Genomic DNA, 10354 nt, shown 5'->3' on the forward strand with positions numbered 1-10354 from the left:
GTATCTTCTAATATAACGAGTATTGTATAAGGATATGCTCTAAAGTCTAGGATTCTTTCCCACAGCTATGTCGGTCTGAGGTTTTGATTTTATCGAGAATATGCTATAGGCTAATATATATTATCCGTATCTAAATAAGAATTAATGTATACAGCTTCGAAAAGTCTTTATATAAGACTAGATTCGGCAAAATAAAATAAATATAATAAATATAAATAATAAATACGATTAGCAGCTATATTAATTTTGCCTCTTTCTTTTCTTTTTTTTCTATATTTTACTACTTCCGTCTTGGTTATCTGATGAGTCGACTCCTCTTCCTCTTCCTACAAATAGCGACATAGACGTGCAGCACCTTACCAAAAAGGTGGGAAGCAGTCAATTGAGGATTGATTTCTAACTTCCTGGAACCTAGTTCAGAGCAATGCAGAAGCCAAAATCGATTGTGAAGATATGTAGAGAAATTGGCGTACAAACAGTTTGTTCTGGAACAATCCAGTTCGGGAATAAACATTTCCCGGCAATCGTATTGCTTCCAGGTTGCTGTGATAAGCCTAAGAAGCTGAATGCCAAATCGTTCTGCGTAACCCTAACATTCGTCTTACACAAAGGAGCGTGTATTAGTACATATCCCAGATCACGAGGGGTATTTTTTCAAAAATTACATCCAACCATAGCCCATTTCTTTGCGTTACGGATACATTCGGGATAGATGCATTTGGAGGCATCCTTTTCACCGACTCCGGAAGGCTGGTCCCATGGTATGCATAAGAAATTGACAGAAGCAGCCATGGAGCTAGTCTCAGAATCAGGATTACTCTCAATAGCAAACTTCAGCCGACTTTCAATCCGACGTTGGCAGTCCTTCGTCAGACAATGAGGGACTAAACAGATATAGGCCGTCTTCCTGTTGTAAATTGTTTTGACGAATTCATCCCAGTCAGCAAGTTGCCTTTGACGCGAGCGAATGGTATCTTGAGCCTTCTTGAAGAGACGGTTATGCATAGCTGCGAGAAGTGTCGGGATAGCAGTGGGGAGTTGGGAAAGAGGTATAGTAATCTCCTCATTCGGCTTAGGAAGATCTCTCTGACAGACGGTGACATATCGACCAGCCAGCTCCTCTGATCCAAAAACTAGGCGTATTGGAGCACCACGTGTTATCCACTCTTTCATCTTCCAGCCAGTGGAACGCCAGTCGCGCAAATCCGCTGAAACCCGAACTCCCAGAGAAGCAAATGTTGATTGAATGGACAAAATCTCTGCTCGAATCTTATGATGGTCATTTTTATTGCGTGAATCCTGGTGAGGTATTATTACCACCTGTGTTTCAGCAATGTGGGGTGGAAGAACCAGGCCCCGGTTGTCACCATGCGTAGCTACCATGAGACCGATAGCTCGAATAGAAAGGTTCCACGAATTCTGCCATACATGTACAGTGGAATTCGAAACGGTTTGCGAGCCAACCGGAACGTCGGAGGTAGTAATGTTATACTCTTTGCTCATCTGTTGGCCTAGCTCATGGCAGGCACCAGCTTGGATGCACTGTTCAAGAGCGGGAACAAGCCCAAATAAGACAGCTGTATGAACTTCATCCGAGCTATTAGGGTCGCTTTGCAGGCCCCTGATCAGTGGAACAGCAAGGAGTTCTTCATAAACAGCTGTGTAAATATCAAGAACCTGCAGCATCTCTTCATGGGCTTCATATTGGGTCATGTGTGCCGTATGTGCTTCTTGTATCAGAAGCTCACGGCACCTGAGGAAAGGCTGTGGGCAGGGTTCTGATCTGAACGCTGTCTTCCACTGATTCAATCGTAGCGGAAGGTCCCCAGGGTTCGCAATCCACCTCGCACAGCACGAATAGATGGTGGATGTCGCGTTTTGCCGATTTCGTAGTCTCGGTTCGGTGTCCATACAGGGATCTCCATTATCGCCGCTAGTTCCTGTAATCTCGAGTGAAGACAACGGAAAAGCGCAATCTTGCACCCCCATGCGCTTAAGCTTGTCTTTAAGAGATGCACAGATCCTCTCCCAGATGGCATACGATGCTGGCTAAATGCAGACATGGTAAATGGTCAGGTGACCTTTGAAAAGCACGATTCTTAAGACGTACCTTGAGAATGTAGAATCCCGGAATCTGATCGTCGTCATCAAATAAATCAGCCTTTTCCAAACTCTGCCGATACCACAGCCAAAAATCGCGTTCCTTCGCGACGTCAACAGACGGTGGGAGAAGTGCCGTGACAGTCTTTCTGGAAGACATAAGAGAAGATTCAAATGGTTGCAGAAGACGAATACAGAATATAAAGAGCCAAGGTTGACTTTATTCCATAGAAAGATGGCAGTACGATTACGGTAAGGGCTAGTGGTTATTCACAAGGTAAAGAGATAACTGTGTCTATAAGCAGGCTACAACTTTTCGTCACCGAGATGAAAAAATGATGTCAGCCAACCTTTATAGTACTGTGATGATACAAGTGAGTCACTGAACTTGCAGGTCATGTGGAGGGACCATTAGTGTGCTGAATAATGCGACTTATGGACAGATCAGCGTATACCTTGACATACATTGTACACAATATGGAGACTAGCTTTGGAAGAAAATCATTGATTACCCTAATGAAAATGTGCGAGTAGCCTACTAGTCTGACACTCTGTGGAGACTTGGCTCCGCGCTTCGGAGACAATGGATACCAATATGCCCGAGTGCGCACAGCCCCAAGGTGAGACATAGATTACCCAGTAATCAAAGTGATTATAGTGATTATAGTGATTATAGTGATTATAGTGATTATAGTGATTATAGTGATTATAGTGCTTATAGTGCTTATAGAATTGGTGTTGTCTACCAAACTATTATCAAATGAAGGTCCTGTTTGCATTGTACCGCTCATTCTGGCAGTCGTAACATATAAGGTCTCGGTGTTTCCCTATAGCGAAGAGCCTAAGCAACAACAACTAGGGAACGACTGTGCATACTGCATTACATTAGGAAGTTCCTATTGGACATTTTCCTCTTTATTTCAAACGTGAGTCGGCCTGTGGGCAATGTCTTCAGATGCTAAGTTGGGTGTACGATGTTGTGCGGACAGATTCAGGTCATCTTCGTGATGAAGCTCCCGACGAAAGACATCATACCTGTGCTCATGGCGACCATGGCACTTTTACCAAAGGCAAGCTCGTATACGGTCTCATTATTTCACGCGAAGGGGTGCTCTTACGAAGACGTGGGCGCAGAATGTGGTGACATTGATGAGTTGACATGCTGTGCAGCACCAGCTGGTCAGCTCTTTGTGTCTGTGGGACAGGACGGTAACCGGGGCTACAGCAGCCAGAACGGTGATGCCTGTGGTGTGATACTTGGCAGTAACAACGGATGCTTTAGCGTCGAGAATGGTTTGGATGTTATCAGTGGTGGAAGTGTGGTGGGGATTGTACGCCAGGCCGCTGTTGCAGCGCTGTCAGAGCAACGAAAAGTCGTCAGTGCAGACACCTGGTTCTATCGCAATGAAACTGCCAAGTACACTCTAGCCATTGACAGTGACGCTGGCAGAGAATATGCTGCTTTGGAAGATCGAGATGCGCAAGTGATCTTCATCACTACCCACGGTGCCTTCTCCGTGATGAAGGCTTGAGGTGGTGTCAAACGCTGGCTGATGCTATCTGGGATACCATTCCAGTCCAATTTCCAATGTCTGGTTTTATACATTTCTCTGAATATGCCTGTTACCTTGATGGAAATACACGCAGCTAGCCTTTGCGATTGGACAACTGACTCGTCTAAACATTGCATTCATTCAAAAGCGGCTGAAATGGCTACCTCCAAGACCTCTCTTATCCCCCTATCCCAGAATTCCGCTACCAAGTGTCTTGGATAGTAGTTGTATTCATCTTGGGACGACGATATGCTGTATGATAATCTTGAACAATTACAACCAGCCGCCCGAGGGTCGTTTCCGTGGGTCTCATTTGACATCACATGCATCCTTCCTTTCCTCGATTTAGGAGCACTGGGAGACTTTAGGGAATACAAAGGGATGAAAACAGGGATATTTACAGAACAACAGGTTATGTTTTGCTGGCGGGTGATAGTCTCGAGGAACAGACGAACGATCATCGAGGAGCTCTGCATGCTACTGAAGAACGTAAGCGGACCCTAATTGATGACTTGCATTTGGCGGAGGCTTGATAGATATACAAACCCGGCGAATTTGTGGGCTGGCTGAGTATCTTTTGTACTAGTGTGGCCATCAGATGTAATTGATTGCTTCATCCCCCACCCGGACAACTTTGTTTAGATATCTTCCACCTGGTGCGAACTGTTGTTGCTAGAAACTTCATACACCCACGACTTTGATGACCTATTTCCCCATGATTGCATTCCAACACTGCCACATGTACTCTTGATAATCGGCCCAGGCACAACATCTTCGAATTACATCAAATAATGCCCGTACATTACACCTGCTAGTTGAGTTGGCTCGCGGCAGCTTCGGATAACCGGTTTTGTAGTTGCCGATTGTCCCTACGCTATTCACTCCCGCTACTCACTCACTTGTATAATGTACGTCCGGCTTGTGTGGTGTTTACGCCATAGTTAACGGGGCCATTTCCTCTGTTCTACGGTAAGGATCTACCACCACATGGTAACTGTTAGGAATCTCAAGCTGTATCGGAGCGGCCGGGAGCTGCCAATCAACTAATCAATCGGTCAGTCTGTCGGTCAAGCAAGATTTCATTAAACTGTTGGAAACTGTCTATAGAAAGATACTAGCTATGCATGCATTTCGCTAAATGAAGCAGGGATGTAGTAACCCGAACGACTCCTGCTGGGGTGGTGTTATCCATTGGGATAATCCAAACGTCGTTCCTGGAGGTGGCGGGCTAGACTAATTGATGAGACCTCAACCTGGCAACAGGTGTCGTGCGAATGCATTTTACCATCATCGATTCACTGTGAAAGATTGGTAAATTGGCTTCAAAATTTATTCTGGGATTGGCTAACGTCTACAGGTGAAAATGCTGTCTGGAACAACCCCTTCCCCCCGGGAAGACCCTCGACGATTTGCTCCTGATATGTCTCTGTCCTCAGGACCTTGACAGTCAGGCAGATGCGGCTTACTATTCCCCACGCTGGCTAGTTCATGGCCCGTTACTCCGTACCGAGTTTCAGAGCTGTGCTGAGTTGTGGGTTCTGATTCCCTCGTCCGGTAGAATTGAGTCATCCCCCTCAGTCATGCAAGAGTGCCACGAGTACCTGAGGTTCGCGGGTGTCTATATGCCGTGGTGCCTTGCTGACTTTTCAATAAAGACCGGAAAGCCGAGTCCTGCGTCATTAACTGCTCCGGCTCGCCCCATTCGACCACCTTTCCTTGATTCAGCACTAAGATCCTATCGAACTGTCGCACAAATTGCAAGTGGTGCACAATCATAAGCACAGTTGCTTCCGCAAAGTTGCGGCGCAGCACCTTCATTACGTGTTCTTCACGGACGCTGTCGACGCTAGAGGTCACTTCGTCCAGTATGAGAATACGCGGCTTGGCCAAGAGTGCGCGAGTTAGACAGAACAGCTGCTGCTCACCGCGCGACAAGGCAACATTGTCCATTTCGGCATCGAGGCCGCCTCGTGTAGTAATGAGGTCCCAGATTCCCACTTCCATCAAGGCCCAGACGATCCGTCCGTCAGAGTGTCGTGAAAATGGGTCAGCGTTAAAGCGGACCGTGCCGCGCAGAATGAGTGGCTCCTGCGGAATGGCCGTAATGCTTTGCCGTACGAGCATCCGCGAAAGGCTCGAGAGGGGGAGACTGTCCAGAAAGATCTCGCCCTTGGTGATCTCCGTTAGGCGAAGTATGGTGAGGATAAACGATGTCTTCCCGCTGGAATGACAGTCAGCTTTGTGAAAAATTTGTTTGCAATGGAATCACACCTTCCCGTGCGGCCACAGATACCCAATTTCTCACCTGGTTGTATTTTGAGTGAGATGTCCCGCAAAACGTCCTTCGAGCCTGGTCTAGAAGGAAGAAAGATACCGAGTTAGGTGTCGGCGGTGCAAATTATAATAGCCTTAATCGACTTACCGATAATGGCTGCTAAGATTTGAGACGACAATCTCGCCGTTCGAAGGCCAATTGTCGAGACGAAAAACCAGAATGGAGCGGCCATCACCCTTTGAAGCAGGATAGCGTGGAGTTTGTTGGACGACCGAGGTATTCCCGCCATGGCTAGTACATAGATGCCCACTATGAGGACGATGAGACAGATTACGCAGAACATGCCGTAGACGGCCATGTACATGGTTGTCTGCTGCCCTGGGTGCTGGGTCTCAGCATCGGACCACCAATCGAGCCAGACCGTTGGGAACTTGGCGCTGAAAGCGAAGAGGGCACAGCTGACTGCCATGACTGTTGTGGCCTCCCAACCGAGCATTCGGAAATAGTACGAATACAGACGGAGATCACCGGTCTTACGCAGAAGTTCTGCCCCCTCTGGTTCCCCTTCCATTTGCTCTCCTATTTCCGGCCGCGGCGGGGGAAGAGCGCCTTGGAGATTAGCAGCATCATCATCATCCGTCATCTCAGAGTCGCTCTCTTCGTCGTACGCGCTGACCAAGTTGACAGAGGATGGGGTGCCCTGCTTCAGAATAGTTCCTCCGGGTCCCATAATGATCACATGGTCAGCCTTCTTGACGTGCTGGGCTGAGACAAAGTCAGTATCTTGTTTCACATAAAGGCAGGTTCTCCAACGAATGAGAAAGTCTGTGATACCTGAATGTGTGGCGAAAACCACAGCTGTTCCGGTCTTGCGGCAAATTCCATGTCGCCCAAACACATTGTCAAGCACGGTTTGCTCTGTGTTCGCGTCAAGCCCACTCAGCACATCGTCCAGTAAAAGTAACTGTGTCCCCGCGTAGAGTGCTCTAGCTAAGCTGATTCGTTGTTTCTGCCCTCCACTTAGACTAGTACCTTTACTCCCAATGATCGATCTGTCCCCTTTTGGTAAAGCCTGAAGATCCTGGTGCAATGCACAAGCCCAAAGGACCTTCAAGTACCAGCTCTCGTCATAGTCAGCGTCTCCCAGAATGATTGAACGGATTTCTAGGTTCGGAAGCCACGTCGCTTGCGCACAATACCCTATTTTAAGCGACGAGCGCGAGTAGACGAATCCCTTGATAGTATACAGTTCATCCAATAAAGCCAAGAGCAGTGCAGTCTTCCCGCTCCCAGTAGGCCCAACCACTACTGTCCGTATACCAACCGGTAAATCCAGTGAGATGTCATGGAGAACCGGGGTTCCCCGAGGGGTGAAGGCAAACGCAGTACCCTGGAGACACAGAAGATTCTCCGTTTGCAAGTGCCGGCGTGCGGACGGATTCATAGTCTGGAGCTCTACTTCATTCAAAGTTTCTGTTGTGAAAGGTGGCCTAGAGACGTGATCCTCTCGCTGGGCGGTCTTTAACAGGTATTCCTGGATTCGCTGAAAACAGCCAGTCGCGGCGGCAAAGTGGATGAGGGCCGTCGCAAATTGTTGGATTGGGGCAGCCAGCAATGCGACGAGCGAGATTGATGTGAATGCCACAGACGGATTAAGTTCCACCCCCGTTGTCGCTCGAGTAACCAAGACATAAATGATCAAAGTCAAGATGGGGATAGTGGCGCCTGAAAAGTTTGAAAGCACCGCGCAGAGCGCGATGATTTGTCGGAACTTCGAGGAAACTGTGAGTTCCAGAACTCGCAGCTGCTGGAGCTCTGCATTGAACACGTCTGATAAGCCGGACATTTTGATTCCCTTCATGTTATCAAGCACTGAGGAGGTGGCGGTGACGCGGCGCTGCACAGCTTCAATCCAGTCCCTTTGGTACTTGACGGAGAGCTTGCCAAAAGCGAGCATGGTCACCACAAACACTGCGGCAGATTGGGTTAGCTTACCCTTCCCTCTTCTGGGTGTTTGAAGTACAGCACTTACGGACAGCGATGATCACGGGCCCAAGGCAAGACAGTCCTATCTGAGTGTAGAGCAGGTAAATGGCAACGGCGATCTCGATAGGTCCAGCCCAGAGAGCATCAGCCCACTCAAATCCGGCTACAATTCTATCAATATCCGTACACATCAGAGTAATCGCAGCTGCTTCATTCGCTGCCTGAGTATCAAGCTGAAGGGTCGTATCGTATATCAAGCTGATGAGCCCACCGCGCATCATAGTAATGTAGCGATATGTTTTATGTTTATACTGCGCCGTACATACTGCCACTCCGGCATAAACCAAGGTCGTTGCGCCGATCAAAGCGCGACCGATATTGGTTTCTTTAGGGCCGTAAGGCTCGCTGAGCAGGGAGACCGCGCGGTCGACGAGAAGCGGTTGGCAAAACTTGAAGGCGATAAGGGCAATTCGAGGAATAGCAGCCGCCACCATCGGCTTCCAGAAGCAGATGAAGGTTGCGAGTAATAGCGCGTAGGTCTTTTGCTGAGCGGCGTTCTCCCAGGCGGCTTTCAGGCTCGACTGCAGACGAGCTGACTCCAGGCCTGGATCCAGCGGGTACAGATCAGATAGGTGCAGTACAGTGGCGGAGCCCTTGCGCAGGAGGTCATTCAACCACCAGAAGACACTCCGATTAATTACTCCCCCCAAAGTTTCCGGCGACCAATCTCGATAGGGCGACTGCAGCATGGAGCGCTTTCCGACCATCTCTACGCCAAGCATGCCCGCTTTCATCACGGTGCCGACGCTGAATACAATCGCAATCGCAGTGTCTGTCCGTCGAAGCCAGAGCGTCCGCATTTGACTGACATCGAAGAGAATAGAGAAAAGCAGGTAGGTGGTGAGGATGGCCGACGGATGGACCGACCGATCGTGTTCCACATACGACAGCCCGGCGAGCACGATGCTGCTGGTGAAGGAAAGCGCAGATGCTGCGATGGACAGTTGCGTGGGATTGTGCCCCGGTACCGCCCACAGGATAGTGAGGATCAACTGCGTGATCGCAAAGCCGAGTATAGCCGCCTAGTTTGGCATCTGCGAGTCAGCCACTCTCTCCAGCTAGTTCCCCGGCGGTATCAGTCAAACTCACCTGCTTCGCTGTTGCCCAGGGCACTGACGCCGTGGAGATGGTCTTGCTGGGTTGACGATAGAGCACCCGAAGGCGATATGCCGATGCTGCGAGCACGAGCGCGGACGGTGCCACCGAGAGAATGGCCTGTTCGAAAAGCAGAGTGAAGTCAAATCCATCGCGGCAGGATGCCACCACAGGTCCGAACACGTTGTCGGCCTCTGGCCGGCAGCCATCCATTGCTCTCATGACAGTGGAACGTCGTGTTGTCGGCGTACAAACAACCGGCAGTGCTTTGGTTGATTGGGAGTTGCAACCCACGCTCAGCCCGAGAGCCGAAGTACTGACTCGGCGAGGGATGATGATAACGAAAGAGAACGAAGGCAACTGATAGAAGGAAAGAGAGGGAGTTTGCGTGTGAGCTGGAGAGTAAGAGGGTGAGTTGGATCGGGCCGTTCGCGCGAGTGTATGGTAGGTACCTTAGGTAGGTACTAAGGTAGGTAGGCAACTTTGGTAATTACATTTTCGATATTCATGCCAATAAAAACTATCTGAATGTCGCTGCCTGGAGAGAATGAGATTCTGTCCCTTCACTATATGTCTCAAATCCATCTCAACATAAGCATAAGCATCAGCAGCTTTCAGCGAGCTGGGTCAGTGAGAGTGAACAGCCATGGCAAGCAACGCAGGCAGCGGAGGTGGGCTGTAGTCCTCAGGTGCAGGGTATCCCAATGATGTGCGACATTTACGCGGATTCTAAAGGATCAGTCCACCTGCAGCCGCGCACCATATATGATTTCCTACCTAGCCTCCGGAGTCGAATCCCGACACGCACGCCTTTTGCTTTCTTAAACCATGGACGCCTGTACCAACTTGGATTGGTATCTACGGCCTTTCTTACCATCATTAGCCATTACTCTCGCTGCCATACAGAGGATATAAACGTCCATACAGTCAGTGGGGTTGATAGTAATGGCCCGGATCGAGGAGTATATTCCAGAGAATTTCCCTCATCTTCTAATCCAAGCACAGGCTGCTCAGGGGCCTCCTTCACTTGCGGCACCACTGTATGGTCTAGGAAGCACACATTTGCTTGCCTATGGTAAGATCTTGGTCCACTTGAACATTCCGTGGCCTGGTGGCCTTGTATGCGCTGTATTGGCTGTTCATTTCAGACCCGGTTCGGTTTCGGGGCAGTGCACATTCGTGAGTTTGCTCTGCTTCTATTCTTCGCCCTTTTGCCTGTGGATATTCAACCTCAGGAAAGATAAGCAAACGGGTTCCTAAAAGTCTGTCAAGAAGTCACGCCATT

At 49.1% G+C, this 10354-nt stretch overlaps 3 protein-coding genes across 3 annotated transcripts; 1 reads left to right on the forward strand and 2 right to left on the reverse strand.

Annotated features, from left to right (window-relative positions):
• Positions 1 to 654: 654 nt before the first annotated feature.
• Positions 655 to 2260, reverse strand: ATEG_06841 (uncharacterized protein; the record flags this gene model as incomplete). Its single annotated transcript, XM_001216019.1, has 2 exons — positions 655 to 2049; positions 2111 to 2260. The coding sequence occupies 2 exons, from the start codon at positions 2258 to 2260 to the stop codon at positions 655 to 657; spliced, it is 1545 nt and encodes a 514-aa protein (XP_001216019.1).
• Positions 2261 to 2435: 175 nt separating this feature from the next.
• On the forward strand, positions 2436 to 3632 carry ATEG_06842 (uncharacterized protein; the record flags this gene model as incomplete). The annotated part of the gene is made up of 4 exons (XM_001216020.1): positions 2436 to 2474; positions 2635 to 2720; positions 2990 to 3026; positions 3090 to 3632. The coding sequence occupies 4 exons, from the start codon at positions 2436 to 2438 to the stop codon at positions 3630 to 3632; spliced, it is 705 nt and encodes a 234-aa protein (XP_001216020.1).
• A 1599-nt stretch (positions 3633 to 5231) lies between these two features.
• Positions 5232 to 9282, reverse strand: ATEG_06843 (uncharacterized protein; the record flags this gene model as incomplete). Its single annotated transcript, XM_001216021.1, has 5 exons — positions 5232 to 5874; positions 5925 to 5958; positions 6076 to 7899; positions 7961 to 8996; positions 9064 to 9282. 5 exons carry the CDS (start codon positions 9280 to 9282, stop codon positions 5232 to 5234), a joined length of 3756 nt encoding a protein of 1251 aa, XP_001216021.1.
• Between the last annotated feature and the right edge of the window lie 1072 nt (positions 9283 to 10354).

This window comes from Aspergillus terreus, genomic scaffold (genome assembly GCF_000149615.1).
Source record: "Aspergillus terreus NIH2624 scaffold_9 genomic scaffold, whole genome shotgun sequence".
Lineage (NCBI taxonomy): Eukaryota > Fungi > Ascomycota > Eurotiomycetes > Eurotiales > Aspergillaceae > Aspergillus > Aspergillus terreus.